General features: G+C 40.7%; 1 protein-coding gene across 2 annotated transcripts in view; it reads left to right on the top strand.

Annotated features, from left to right (window-relative positions):
- The window catches only part of FRMD4B (FERM domain containing 4B), a 129,858-nt gene extending 124,300 nt beyond the window's left edge, over window positions 1-5,558 (top strand). For both annotated transcript variants that reach the window (XM_024123922.1, XM_028478635.2), the window contains one exon: window positions 3,829-5,558. In XM_024123922.1, coding sequence (XP_023979690.1) covers window positions 3,829-3,949 — 121 coding nt within the window. In that variant the 3' untranslated portion in view covers window positions 3,950-5,558. The remainder of the gene's footprint in view (window positions 1-3,828) is intronic.
- The last annotated feature ends 10,126 nt before the right edge of the window (window positions 5,559-15,684 follow it).

Genomic DNA, 15,684 nt, shown 5'->3' on the forward strand with positions numbered 1-15,684 from the left:
GCGGAGCGGCTGGGCCCGTGAGCCATGGCCGCTGAGCCTGTGCGTCCGGAGCCTGTGCTCCGCAACGGGAGAGGCCCGCGTAACGCAAAAAAAAAAAAAAAAAAAAAAATAGATTGCAAACTCTGGAGTACGTTTTTCAATTCTTTTTTTTTTTTTTTCGTGTGGTATGCGGGCCTCCCTCTGTTTTGGCCTCTCCTGTTGCGGAGCACAGGCTCCGGACGCGCAGGCTCAGCGGCCATGGCTCACGGGCCCAGCCGCTCCGCGGCATGTGGGATCCTCCCAGACAGGGGCGCGAACCCGGTTCCCCTGCATCAGCAGGCGGACGCGCAACCACTGCGCCACCAGGGAAGCCCCTTCAATTCTTTAATACATGGGAGGAGTTAAATTTGAAGCGGTCATTTTTCTCGATCACTTTCTCACAGAATATGATCTGTACCCCTGGTGCCAAGAAGTAAAGCATTTTCTGTTTCTTTTTGTTTTTGTTTAAGAAAATTTAATTTTGCTTTCTTTACGTCAGATTGCGTCAGGCATAGGAGGCTTACATAGACAATAACTTTTAAAGGTGAATACTGGTGAATTTGAGGTTAGTTTCTTACTAAAGCACTCAATGTTATAAGCAAATTGGAGATAATTCAACCCCCAAAGCTTGTTTTTCTTTTCCATATTTAGCCAAAGTTTTTCTTGGCTTGAAATATTAGGCCAATTGTCTCAACTCAACAAAGGGCATGCTCAAAATAGAATTTTAATGAAAATATACTTCAGAGGACGTCAGATAGCTTGGAATTCTGTAAATAATGCTGGCAAATGAGTTAAGAGCAGGAAGACATTGGCCCAGAATTTGAGCTGAACTTTTTCAATTCAGTTCTAATCATTTTGTATAACACATTTGCAAATAATTTTCCTGTTTGTATACTTTCACTTTCGTTTTTGTTGACTGAGTTAGAAATGATATAAAACAAACCACTCAGGGCATAAGACAGTCCTAATATCCTTAACACCACTTTCATAGGACTCGGGAAGTGTTAAACATTTTTAGAGACAGTCTGTTTTTACAAAGTCTGTCCATCTATTACAGCCAGGCCAACATGGCTTGATAGCAGAGTCTGAAGGGGCATGATATACAGGAAATTAGAAACTATTTAAAGACCCCTATTGTGTTTGTGTACATGTGCACATAATATGAGCTCACTGTAGAAAACGTGTTCCCATTTTTTTTTACAAAACTCTTTAAACCTTATTTTATGCAACCAATATGATATTCCACTCAATAAATATGCCGTACTTTATTAACAGTTCCCCATAGTTTAATTTTAAATGGCTTTTAAATTTTCTTTCTTTTTTTAATTGTAAATAAAATACAATACTTTGTGCAAAATATTTGTCTGAATTCTAGATTATTTCCTTAGGACACATTCCAATAAGATGGTTTAATGGATTAAATTGAAAAGCACATTTTTTAAGCTCCTGCTTACTAGAAAGATTTGCCAACGTACCCTCCTATCCCAGAGAATTATGGGAATGCTTATTTCTACCCATTTGTCCATTTAGGATTTTATTTTTATCGTGTGCAGTCTGATCAATTTAACTTGACCTATTAATAACGCAAGTATAACAATCCTCCATAAAGCTTTAGAAATTTGCTCGAGAACTGCATGTTATTTTTTATGCAAATGTAATTATTAAAATAAGAGAAAAGTTGGGTTTCAAGATAAAGGTAAAAAACTTTAGATCTGCCCTTAAATTGAAGATTTGAAATGCTTAGCCATAGATCAGTATGGTTCTAAAAATGAAGTGCATGTTATTTAGAGATTCTTACCTCGGAGTGTCCAGGCCTTAATATTATAGAAAGCTACAAATTTATACCAATAAATTTTTTCTCCTTGTATGATGTAGTATAACTGTTAGCAGCATAAACTTTCTAAAATTAGAAATGTTGAGGTCTCTTCTGCTACCTCGTAGGTAATACAGTCAAATTCCCGGCTCTGCTGCTGCAAACTGTGTTTTCAAATAACTTTTTTTCTTTCGCGTCCCGTTTTCCGTTTCCTATCCTCTTCCTCGTTGAACACTCCCTGTTACTAGGCAGAACCAAGGGCTTCTGTCTCGGAGAATGGTTGTGTCTCCAGAAACGAGATCAGTTTTCAATTCTCTTTTAAGTGTAGCCAGCTGTAGTAAGTACAGTCCCTCACATCGGTGTGTTGCTTCTTGCATAGCAGCAGTTTTGCGTGTTCTGACTGATGTGTGAAGTTACAGAGATCTGCTTTTGTTTTTATGTTAGAAAAAAACACTAAATATCTGGTTTTGCATAGTGTTTATTTCCAAAGCTCGTTTCCAAAGGACTCTTTATTCACCTGTACTAAAAGACATTGAAGTTTAAAATAAAAAGAAAGCTACTAACTATCTAACCTATTCTAACCTACTATTACAGGAATGAGGTTCTGCTTATTGGAATGGTCTGTATAATAGGATGCCTTCTTTTGGATGTACTTTCCAAATGGGCCTGTGATTGTTTTATGTGATGCTGTTTCCAATTTACACTTGACCCATACACCCTAGGGATGTAAAATATGTCCCAAGGTACCTTCGCCTCCCTTTAAGTATATTCCTTTGTTTCTAAGAAAAACATCTAGTATACGTCCCTTAATTTGAAGACTGCTTAGAGAAAAACAAATACCGTATGCTAACACATATATATGGAATCTAAGAAAAAAAAATGTCATGAAGAGATTAGTGGTAGGATGGGAATAAAACACAGACCTACTAGAGCATGGACTTGAGGACATGGGGAGGGGGAAGGGTAAGCTGTGACGAAGTGAGAGACCTACTAGAGCATGGACTTGAGGACATGGGGAGGGGGAAGGGTAAGCTGTGACGAAGTGAGAGACCTACTAGAGCATGGACTTGAGGACATGGGGAGGGGGAAGGGTAAGCTGTGACGAAGTGAGAGACCTACTAGAGCATGGACTTGAGGACATGGGGAGGGGGAAGGGTAAGCTGTGACAAAGTGAGAGACTGGCATGGACATATATACACTACCAAATGTAAATTAGATAGCTAGTGGGAAGCTGCCGCATAGCACAGGGAGATCACCTCTGTGCTTTGTGACCATGAGAGGGGTGGGATAGGGAGGCTGGGAGGGAGGGAGACGCAAGAGGGAAGAGATATGGGAACATATGTATATGTATAACTGATTCACTTTGTTGTAAAGGAGAAACTAACACACTATTGTAAAACAGTTATACTCCAATAAAGATGTTTAAAAAAAAAAAAAAAAATACTTCAAAAGTCAAAAATACAACTCTCACACAAACCTAAAATGAGCATATGTCGAAGATTTATTTAACTCATTCATGAGAGAACTAACAGAATGCTAAAGCTGGTTCCCAGATAATTCAAGAGATTGAATTCCACACACTGAAAGGGAGAGTACCGAGATGGGACTACTCAATTCAATACAAAACCAGTTAATATCCTGCAGGGCAATAAAACTATGACCGTAATCTTTCTACTAGACAGAAGTTATTTGTATTTCTTCCAAACAAAAACCCCCAAGTTAACATGTAACTTAACACAGTCTGAGTCCCCATCCATGGTAAATGTGAGTTAGACAAAAGTCTGTCTCTCAAGAGAAGTACATACTCCTTGCATGGGCCTGTTAGACCATGTTCCAGTATGACGTTGAAAAAACACACAATCATCCCTTGCCTTATTTCCAAGTTTTGGATAATTTTCTTAACAGTGTTTTCTACTAACTTCTTTGAGTATAGTAATCTTTGTACTCTGAGAACAAAAATGACAACAAGTTGTAACTTTTCTGGTTTCCTTTCGTAGACCATACACAGAGACCGGTCAACTGGACAATACGGAGGGAAACCCGCTGGAAGACAGCCTGGAGAATAGTGAGCAGAGGCTCTTCTGGCATGAAGACTCAAAGCCTGGAACATTAGTCTGAACTGCAGTTGAGCCTCTTGACCGAGCACTGCGTTCTCACACTAGTGTGCCTTGCAAAACGTGTTTGTCTTCCCAGAAGGCTGTTGGCTGTAGAAACCTAAAGGCATCCAAGGTGGAAGAGAGGACTCCCGTGGCCCCGGAAGTGAATCACACACTAAGCCGCACAAAACCCCTGAACAACAACCCACCTTTCCAAGTCTAGGTGCTAACCTAACAGAGCAAGGTCAAGACCACATGTGAACCATTGCCAAGGAGGACTCAGCCTTTACCAAGAGCAAGCACTTTTTAAGAGAACAAAAGTTGTTGAAGGCAGACCTCAAAACTGTGAAAAGTGCGTTCAGGGTCTCCAATGGGAAAGAAGGACAGGGGAAATTTCAGAGCACAATTCAGAATGATGAGAGAAAGGGAAGCCAGAAGCTCGTCACTGCTCACCATTGGAAAGTTTGAATTTGTGAGCTGGTGAAGAATTACATGCTATGTCTACCCGGACAGGAACAATTTAGACAGTATTAGAAAATTACTTGAAGAGAAGCTGGATTTTTTCATGAAGTTCTGGATGAGTGTAAATGTTTTTAGGCTATTATAAAGAGTGATGGTTTTCATAAGCACCATAAAATGGGTTCTGGAAAGACTTATGGCTGTAGCATCCTGTAATATAACTTCATGGTAGCAGATTGGGGAAAAATGAAGCAGCCCACTGAATAACTGACAAACTCTGCTTGGAAAATTTTCTAAGGTACACTATCATTGAGTTCCTTTTTTCTTTCTACTCCAGTGGCATGATGAGCTATTGTTCAGGCTGGTAACTCTCCAACGCAGCTGTCATTGCAATGGCAGACTTGATACGGAAAGTTTTTATAACCAAGAGTTTGAAAAAGTATTTTAAGGTGATACAGCAAGAACCCAACACAATATAAAGAAAAAAAAACCCACGAACACCACATCATTTTAGATGAATTGCGTGCCTTAAAATGTGAACATTTGAAGAGTAAGCATATTGTCTGGATTCCCCAGGTAGTTCTAAGTCACCAAGTGACAAAAGCAAGATTAGTCATTAAAAACAAAAACGAAAACCTTCCAAGCTGCCGTAAATTTAATTATGAGGCTAAAACTACCTCATACTTTCCTTGGAAGAAATAATTCGCTATGGTTTATCGTTGGATGTTTTGGGTTGTTTTGTTGTTGTTGTTTTTTAACAAATATTTCCATATTCTAAATGGATCTTTTTTTTTTTTCATCTTTACTCTGCTTCAGAATTCCATAAAAGGTGCTCCTTCCCCCTCTTTTATACAGTTTTCTTGTTCATATTGTGAATAGAGAAGTTTCTGAACAACTTTTGGGGAACATTTTCTATCTATATTCCAAAGCATGTAATATATACATAAAGTTGATTTGTTAAACTGGTCCTTAGTCATTTGTATCATTGAAAATGAAGTTTGGGGGAAAAAAATTTAGAAAACAAAAAGACATGCAAAAAAATAACATTCCATTTTGCATATTTGTATAGCCTTCTAGAAACAGATAATACCCTTTTGCATATTCTTTTACTGTTCTGACTTTTTTAGACCTATTATTTTTTTTACATAGGTCAATAAATGAAAGGTGTGCTACTGAAAATGTTTATGTATCCTTCCTTCCATTTATGTCCAAGGTTCATACAAACCAGCTGAAGGTACTCTACTTCAAGTAAGCAGGTTGGACAAGATTGTAGATTTTTAGTTATGGTATTGCCATATTTTATTGATTCCAAGATGCCCACTTTTTCATACTTACATCCCTGAAATCAGGGTGCATCTTTTGATTGCTGACGTGTTATAGTTGAATTGGCAGTGTTTTCCGTTTTTTTTCTTAGTGAGACATAACATAACGCTGTGTCTTAGAATAAAATTGTCTTAGAATTGGTGAAATACGGTAGTTTATTACCTCATGGAGGATAACCAGTGTAGGCTTCCTAATCTTACTAATGTTGTTTATTTGTAACAAGTCATTCATTCTAGTTTTTCAGACTGGCACACAGGTCTTTTAAATTCAAGAATATATTTCATCTGACATCTTTTAATCCCGGACAACGGGGAGAGGGGAGCGGGAAGTGAAATATAGGGAGATTAGTATTTCTGTGCAAGTACCTTATATGGAAATAAAATTTTCCTGTTCAAGAAATGGTATGCTCAGAATTGCAGGTGTACCTTGAAAAAACAAATAAAACTTGGCTCCCAAACGGAAAAAGAAGGTATAGAAATGGAAGCACAGTGGGGCTGCTAAATGATTTTCCCCTCATCTTTTTTGGAAAACATTTCTCAACCACGTTATTGATATGCTTATTAATAACTATAAAGTGACAGAGATAAATTTTTCACCGTGTCAAATTGATGTTTTTTATTACAAAATATCATGTACTCATTTTAATTTCAAACATGAAGAAAATATATAACATAAAAACATAGTTGTGCCCTGTAAGCCTAACATTACCAGATAAATTGTTAATTTATTGTATAGCAGTTCAGATTTTTTCTATGCCTATAGTAATTTTTAAAAAAACAGCATCATATTACAAGTACAGTTTTACAACTTATTTTCTCTCCAAAACCTCTTGGGCCTCACCCTTTGTCAGTGTATATTGATCTACCTCATAAAGATGTGTGTTTTACAAGGTGGATTGAAAAAATTGCCTCACCTTCCTGGATGTTTAATTTTTTTTTTCTATATTTGAGAAAATTATTCAAGATTCTTCCCTGTATTCATAAAAGCTTAATGTTAAGCAATAAAGATTCCAGAATTGTTTTGAACTATTAGTTTAAAGACTGTTCTTAGGAACAAAGCTTCAAACATCAGTTTTTTTAAGAGCTTTCAGGATTGGAATAACAACTTTCTTTGGTAGTGTAGAAAAGTTTTGATGTTTTTTCTAAGCTATCAGTGGAGAAAATACTGTTTTTAAAAATTTCAGTCATTGTGGGCCTATATTCTGCAAAGTGAAATAAAGTGAATTACTACGGGAAAAAAATTAGGAAAATACCTATTACTAGAGAGATGAAGAGATACAAAAGTATACATTCGTATTTATTATTAGATTCATCAGACTTAAAACTACTCTGTCAAGTTTCAATCCAGGTTTTTAAACACTGACTTAAAATTTCTGTTCTTAGCTTGTCCCAAGTTCTAGTAACAGAGTTTCTAGATTACCCCTTGAGTAACACTGATCTGGAGTTCTATCAAAGGAAGTGCTGCCTCCACACTTACTAATAAGGCAAGTCGGGCTTCCCTGGTGGTGCAGTGGTTAAGAATCCGCCTACCAATGCGGGGGACATGGGTTCGAGCCCTGGTCCGGGAAGATCCCACATGCTGAGGAGCAACCTGCTGAAGCCCGCGTGCCACAACTACGGAAGCCCGCGCGCCTAGAGCCCGTGCTCCACAACAAGAGAAGCCACCGCAATGAGAAGCCTGCGCACCGCAACGAAGGGTAGCCTCTGCTGCACGCAGCTAGAGAAAGCCCGCATGCAGCAATGAAGACCCAACGCAGCCAAAAATTAAATTAATTAATTTTTTAAAAAATAAGGCAAGTCATTCATAGTGCTCTATGATCTCACAGAATGCAGTCCATTTCCAGAGAGAAAAATCTTTTAACATATATATGGAGTCCGGAAGATGATGCAAAACTTAACTCACCTTTCAGCACAAAGTTTATTGGGCCCTTCATCCCCCATGTTTCTAACTCCGTTCCTATGCCCTCCTCTGGATTTCCATAGGCCTTTTCTACTCCTCTGCCTCCTCTTCCTTGTGCCACACGGAGCAGGAAAAGAAAGGTATGTCCCTCTGCAAAAATGTATTTGCTCATGTCATCCCCACAACAGCCCAGTGAGGTACATAGTGCTATTATATCTCCATTTTACAGAATCTGAGAATTAGAAAACTCAAGTAATTTGCCAAGTCATGTAGCTATTGAGAGAAAAGCAGGAAATAGATCCTGACTTGTCACACTGCAACTCATAAACTGCTACCACCTTGTTGTTCCATGAACAGTGTCTCCACAGTAAGGGGAGCACACAGGATTTTTAAAAAATACGTTAACGAAAATTGAGTGGATATACGCTAAGCTCAGATTCCCTTGCTCATTACTTATTAAAGATAATGGGCCCAGTTTTCTTTCATTTACCTGTGGCAGAAAGGCAGAGAAGCAGGCTTCAGTCCAAGCACACAAGATAACCCTTATTTAGGATACTACCTAGTCTTACATGGTTGCCCACGAGGTTGCATTATTTATTGCTCTATGAGCTCATCAGTAGACCAAGTACATTTCTTATATTGTTTTCTAGTCAATGAAATGTCCCATGCCAGCCAACAGACTTGTTACCATCACAGATAATGATAATGAACTAAATATTGATCAGGAGCACTGAAAATATCTATTGATCCTTCCCCATTTCTGATTGCTCAGGGCAGTATGATGACATGAAGGTCATATGCTATTCTACCCATACCCTGAGGAGTCCTGTCGGGATTCAGCTCTATGAGATGTCTGTGCTTGTGGCCTAAGCTCTTTGATTCTCTTTGGAAAGAGTAAATCTGAGAGTAATACTCTTGAGAGTAATACTCTGTTAGAACCTGAGCCCACTTCCAGAATGTCCTTATTACACTTCCATCCTCTTCTACCTTTGGTGATTCATTGAGCGAGTCTATCTTCCCTGCAAAAGAAAATAGGAAATATGCATGAGCTCTGTGATGGTCATACTTACCGGAGTGCTGTTCTTAACACTAACACACGTACAAACACATTCTCGCCATTTCCTTTTGCTTTCGGATACCAGCAGCCTTGACAAGGACCGTATCCTGGGACCTGGGAGGGGATGGGAGTTGACCTAACTTATGAGTTTACGATAATTATCTTTTCTTGAATACTTATAATATTCATGAAGTGCCCAAGGCTTAAAAGTTTTGTGATTTCCACCTGAGGCATTTGGAAATGTGTTGCTGTGTTTTGGAATCTCCTAATGATTTGGAAGTACTGCTGGCATTTAGAAATCAGGGACATTAAACATACTGCAAAGGCATGGGATGATCCAACACAACAAACAGTTGTTTTATCCAACCTGCCCAAAATACCCCACTGAGAAGCCCCGGGTGACGTATCCAGGAAAAGGTGTTACATCAACCCCTATGAGCTTGATGCTTGATGCTTGTGTGGGCTGCTTTCCGGTATTTAAAGCAGAGATTTCTCAATTTTGGAGGGAGGAAGGGGGAAGTGAAGGAGATAATTGTTTTCTGAGGGTGGGGGAGAGATTTATGTAACTTGAAAAACCACATATCCAACAACTATTAAGACACCAACTATGTGTCAGTCACTGCCCTTGGCAGTGAAAATACAATGTCTTCCTGAAGCTTACAGTGCAATGAGGGAGAAACAGAAGTGGGCAGTAGGAGTAACTTAAAATGATCATTAGTCCTATGGGGGCCAAGAGTGCTGAGAGGAAGGGGGACGTGGATACTACCTTAGGTTTGTGGGACACAGTGGGACCTTTCTGGCAGTGATGCTGAAGACTGACTTAGGGATCGGTAAGAAAAGATCCAGTTAAGCGAGAAGGAAAAGAAGCTCTCCTAGGGCTTAGAGAATGGCGTTATGGCATTTGCCGTGGCCCTAAAAGCCAGGAGAAGCTTAGCCAGTTTAAGAAACTGAAACACTAGGAGGACAGATTATTCCAGAATTAAGGAAATATAGGTAATAAAGAAAGCTGTTATTTTTGAGCTCTCGTTATACTTGCAACGATGGGCTAAGTGCTAGACATACATTACTTCGTTTAATCCTTCCTTCAGCTGTATGACAGAGGTGGTCTTATCCCAGAAAAGGATAGAAAGGAGTTCCCTGGTAGTTCAGTGGTTAGGACTCCGCACTTTCACTGCCAAGGGCGTGGGTTCAATCCCTGGTCAGGGAACTAAGAATCCCACAAGCCACGCGGCATGGCCAAAAAAAAAAAAAAAAAAGAAGAAGAAGAAGAAAAGAAAAGGATATAAAGAGGCTCAGGACGGTTACTGTGGCCTTGGTGGCATGACCATGCAGAAAGTAAGTGGTAAAACTAAAATTCAAACCTACGTCTGTCTGACTCCGAATCTCATGCTATCCATTACCATGATATTACAAACAGCAATTGCTCACCAAGCACCTCCCTTCAATGGAAACCAAAGGAAATGAAGAGGTAAGAGAAGGAGCAAACAGGAGTCAGCCTGGGGAGGAGGAAGAGGAAGGGCCAATGGGAGGGATGGAAACCGGATTGGCATGGTTAAAATAAACAGGGCAAAGAACAGTCCAGGACAGTCTGCAGTTCATGAGTTTTCAAGATGTGCAATTCAGAGACTTCTGATCAGGGTGTGGAGTGAAGACATTCCTAATGAAGGTCTAGTTAACAGCGAACGGGGCAGGAATTACCTTTGCAAAAAGGGTGGCAGAAAAGAGCAAAGGCTCTTTGGGATGCCCTGGAAAGTCCTGTGAATTAGACTAGCTTTGTAGCCTCCCAACTGTTCCCTCCCAACACAAACACAGAACTTTTCCTGGAAAACCATTCTTTCTGTTGTCCTCTCCTCAATTTCAGGAGAAAATGGTTGCATAAGGAGATCAAAGATTGGGAAGCCAGAGTGAGAAAGATCTCATCAGGGAGACTGGCAGCCCCAAAGTGGGAAGGGCATTCCCAGCAGCCCTTCAATTACCACGGAAGGAGCCTTTCTGGGAGTTGAGAGTGTGTGTCTGGGCAGACATCACCCTCTTCATAAAGCGGTGGTTAAATGTGTGGGCTTTAAAGTCAGGCAGCTCTGGAGAGGGGCCGCCAGGCTTGGAGTCAATCCCAGCCCCACGGCTCTCTGGTTGTATGAACTAGGGTTAAGTTTCCTAACCTCCCTGGGCCTCAGTTTCCTCTTTAGGACACATCACACCAGGGTATTTTGTATGCTGAACAAGATAATGCACTTAAACAGCTGGGCACAGCGTGTGATTCCCAGCAGATACTTCACAATATAAATTATTCCCTAAGAAGGTGGTAAGTGATGTTGAGCATTAAAGGAGATCTAGAAAGTTGGGGTTCTGAGGATTTGCACTGCTTTAGTTTAGCCCCTGCAATGACAACATTATTGAAACAACTCATCATATGTCTCAGGTGCTGTCGTGGGCATTTGGAATGTTCCTTTTTCTTATTTAATCCTCACAGCGAGTTTGCAATTATTAATCCCAAACAAAAGCTCCAGGAAGTTGAGTAGTTTGACCAAGTCAGATACCAAGAAAGTACCCAGACCTGGATAGCAATTAACAAATGCATTCAACAGAAGTTTTGTAAACGATGAATTCGTGCCCCTCTGGAGTCCACCATGGAGGGAGGCTGCACCAAGATTAACCCGAGAAATAAAATGGATTAAGGTATTTGCCTGACCTTTCAACCAGAGCTCTCCTGAAAGCCCAGGACTCGGGCAGGGTGCACTTACAAGAGACTGAGACTGAGTGCCTTCTGAAATTATGTGCCCTAGCTGCCTGGCTGCTTCACCTGGGCTTGGCCCTGCAGCTGCCTTTTCAGGTGTATGAGAATGCAAACAAGCCAGACAGTAGGGTGGACAGATTTAGCAAATGAAAGTGCAGGATGCCCAGTTAAATTTGTAAAATAGCTCTAATGTTAAATTTTTGTAATTTATTGAAAAAAAAAAAAAAAACTGGGTACGGGACATTCGGGGCATCCTGGAAAAAAATCAGTGAGAGACACCAAACAAAACCATTGTCCCATAGATACAGGACACCTGCACCTGGCAACCTTACTTGCCAGGCCTCTGTCCAAGGGCAGGTGGGAGTATAAGAGATGCTTAGGAAGCTTTTGGAGATGGTGTGCTAGGGAGATAGGTCTTACACCCTTCCCGGGCTGGCAGAGGTTGGCCCTGCTCAATCCAGAGCCTTTCTTCAGATCAGAAACCTTCCAGGTTAGCCCAGTTCGGTCTGTAAACATGCACAGAATGTGTTGAAGCTCTTCTGGAAGGGCACCCCTGAGAAAACCTTTCCTCAGTTTTCTCTGGCCTAGAAAACAAGTGCTTACAAAATGGGTCAATGAGGACACCTAAAGCTCTGCTTAGGTTATTGCAGGCAGGAGGTTTCTGATCCGCCACCTCGTGATACTGAAGTCAAACATGGAAGTACAAACAAGTTTCAGAGGCTCTTCAGAAAAAAACCTCAATTTCAAATGCCCAACAATTTGATTTGTTAGCTATGTCTTCTTGGGGAAGTTGTGTAAGTTTTAAAAAATATCATTTTTCTATAAAATAGAAATAATAATTGCACCAATCGCACAGAATTTTAAGGATTCAGTAAAACCATGAACATAAGAAGGTTAGTTAGCACAGCGCCTGGGCACAGTCAGCCCTTATCAATGTTTGTTGTCATTACTGTTTCTAATGCGACACTGCAAAGAAGTGGAATACAAGAGAGTTGTTATTAATAATATTTAATATTACTATAAACTTTATTAATAAAATTAAAATAGTAAGTATCAATAATATTTAACATTCAGTGAGTGCCACGGCTGGGTTTAGAGTGAAGCGAGTGAGGTACTTGCTCACTTGCAAAATGTCAGGGGGCACCAGAAAACCCAGTTGACAAATAACATTTTAATGAAGTCTTTTAAAAATCATCAAAACTCAGGCAAAAAAAAAAAAAATCCATGATGAACAAAATATCGAAATTTTAAATAAGTATAATAATCAGTATTACTGATTATTCCTTTTGCCTCAGGCTCTAACATAGCTTAGCTATGTGCTAACACGTCATCCTAAAAACCAGAGAAGGCAAGTGTTAAATATATCCATTTTACAGATGAGAGAAAGGAAACCCAGAGGAAGTGCTCAGATACACTGCCCAGGGCCACATAACCACGTACTGATATGAGGCCAGAAATCTACCCCAGACTGGAACGATTGTAAAGCTCATGTCTTGCTCTTTCTCTGTTCCCTTTCACAGAGAGATGCAGGCTAACATTCTTCTACCCCAGGGTGTAATTTCAGTTGTGCTGTGTGTAGAATCGCCAGATTTACCGAATAAAAGTAAAGGATGCCCAGTTAAATTAGAAGTTGAGAAAAACAAATTTTACTATGTGTATGTCCCATACATGTCCTTTATTTTATCTGACAACCCTCCTCCCTGCCCCATCACCAAGGCAACCAGACATTTTAATAAACAGAATTTCACAATGGAATAGAGCTGCTGGATTAAGCCTGGCATGTCTGTACCTGAGCACAGACTAGGAAGAGTAAATGGCTGTAATAGAGTAATGAGGGCCAAAAACAAAATAAAAAATAGAGGAAATTGGCTAAAAATCTTAGGCTTAAAGGCAAAGGGACGGTTTGAGCTTCATCTGGCTCTACCAAAGCCCTTTTTTAGCCTTTAATGAGATGCTCTGGGATAAGAAATTACAAGCCTGAGTTGAAATAAAATAAAGAAAACGCTTTAGATGTTCTGTGTTGCGTGTCCTACAAATGTTATTTGTTATTTTGAGATCTCCAGTTCCAGGCAACATAAATTATTCCTTTGGCAGGACAATAGTCTGAACCCCAGTGATTTGCTTCCATTCACAGTGCAATGAAAATGATTGAGAACATAAGAAATTTGTTCTTTAAAAACAGTGGTAATCATGCCCACCTGCAGCCAAAACGTTGGCAGATTTCAGCTCCTTGGAGCTCAGTACATTGAATATATTGTCAGAAATTATTTCTTCTAATAATGTTGCCGCATGCAGAAGGAGAAGGGGAAAATATTTCAAGGCCAACCTGAGCTTTAAGTGGTACTTGAGGAATTAGGTTTTTAATTATGTAAGAGTGAATTGTTAAAATATGTCAATGGATTTTTAGGAAATTGCATGACTTGAACAACCATTTCAATTTCTAATTCACACCCTACCTACCCAGTGAAAATTTTCTAGATCTCTCCCAGGTAAATGGATCCTTCCCAGAACAATACCTAACACTTCACACAACCCACCAATTTCCAGGTTACCGGTTTGTACGTGCGTGTACGCTCCCAGGGATACTTATGCTTACCCCCCTCCCCTATGAGCTCTTAGAAATCAAGGGGCATGTTTTATTTCAATATGTGTTCCATTTACAGTCTAAAACCAATTCCTTGTCCAGCAAGTAGTTGTGGAATTGCGTAGTATTTACATACTATATTAGTTTGCCAGGGCTGCCATAAACAAAGAACTACAAACTATGGAACTTACCAGAACTGTATTGGCTCCCAATTCTGGACTCTGAGATCATGTGTGGGCAGGACTGGTTTCCTCTGAGGTACGTGAGGGACAGTCTCTTTCATGTATCTCAACTGACTTCTGGAGGTTTGCTGGCAACTTTGGGCATACCTTGGCTTGTATCAATAGAAGCATCACCCTGATCTTGCCTCCATCTTCACGTGACATTCTCCCTGTGTGCATGTCCCAGTGTCCAAATTTCCCTTTTTTAGGTCCCACCTCACCTTGACTACATCTGTAAAGACCCAGTTTCCAAGGAAGGTTGCATTCTGAGGTACTTATTGGGGGTTTGGACTCCAACATATGCTTTTTTAGGAGGCTCAATTCAATGCATAACACATACCAAATGAAGAAGAAAAATCACCCGAATCTGAAAGATGTATTTTTGAGGTTCAAATAACATAAAATTGTAGGTTAACAGGTTCTAGCTGATTTATAACTCTCTACTCAGCAGAGATTCTTGAGGGAAGGATTGGGGGCGTGGCTAATTCTGATTCAGAGTTACTCTGAATAATGACATCGAAGATACCTCAATCAGATCAGGATATTGACATGTGAGAAAACAGAATATTGTTCAGCCTAGATCTACTGAGTCAGAATCTGCATCTGTACCAGCTCCTCAGCTTAGCACATTCAAGGATTATGCTGTTCTGCTAACGTCTCCTCATTTCACACCTGAAATTAAAGTGATTGTTGAGAAGGTTCACTCACTCCCCACTCCATGGGTTTCTGTACAGCGACTTCAGCTAGACCCCTGTATGGCACATCCACCCAGGAAGCTTTAAACAAAGACGTACTGATGCTCCAGCCCTACAATGGACCAACTAAATCATAGTATCTGAGGGTGAACCCAATCACTGATTTTTTAAAAGTTCTCAGGTGATACTAACAAGCAGCGTGGGGCGTGAGGACCAATGAGCTGCACCTGGCCTCTCCACCGCTCCTTCCCCTCCTCACGCAATCCTCTTCCTCCTTTCTCAGTCTGCCTGCCTGCCTGCCTGCCTGCAGAGAGGGAGCGCTTTTGTCAGCTCCCTGGCCCTGGGATAGACTTAGCACGGTAGTTTCTGCAAGCAAGTGTGCCAGGAGAGAGTCCTACGATGGTCCCGAGCTGCTTGTGGAATTCCAGGTAGTACTGACGAACCCAAACCCTACGCACCTCTGGGAACCTTGCTAACATGCAGGCTCTGATTCAGGAGGTTGGGCTTGAGATTTGGGAACCTGCATTACTAACGTGTTTCCAGGGCATGCCTGTGTTTCTTCTCCGCGGCTTACACTAAGTAAAAAAGAGCTGGCAACTAAACCATCCCTTTTTTTTTCCTTAACATCTTTTTTTTTTTTTTTGCGGTACGCGAGCTTCTCACTGCTGTGGCCTCTCCCATTGCGGAGCACAGGCTCCGGACGCGCAGGCTCAGCGGCCATGGCTCACGGGCCCAGCCGCGCCGCGGCATGTGGGATCCTCCCGGACCGGGGCACGAACCCGTGT

This window comes from Physeter macrocephalus, chromosome 18, assembly GCF_002837175.3.
Source record: "Physeter macrocephalus isolate SW-GA chromosome 18, ASM283717v5, whole genome shotgun sequence".
Lineage (NCBI taxonomy): Eukaryota > Metazoa > Chordata > Mammalia > Artiodactyla > Physeteridae > Physeter > Physeter macrocephalus.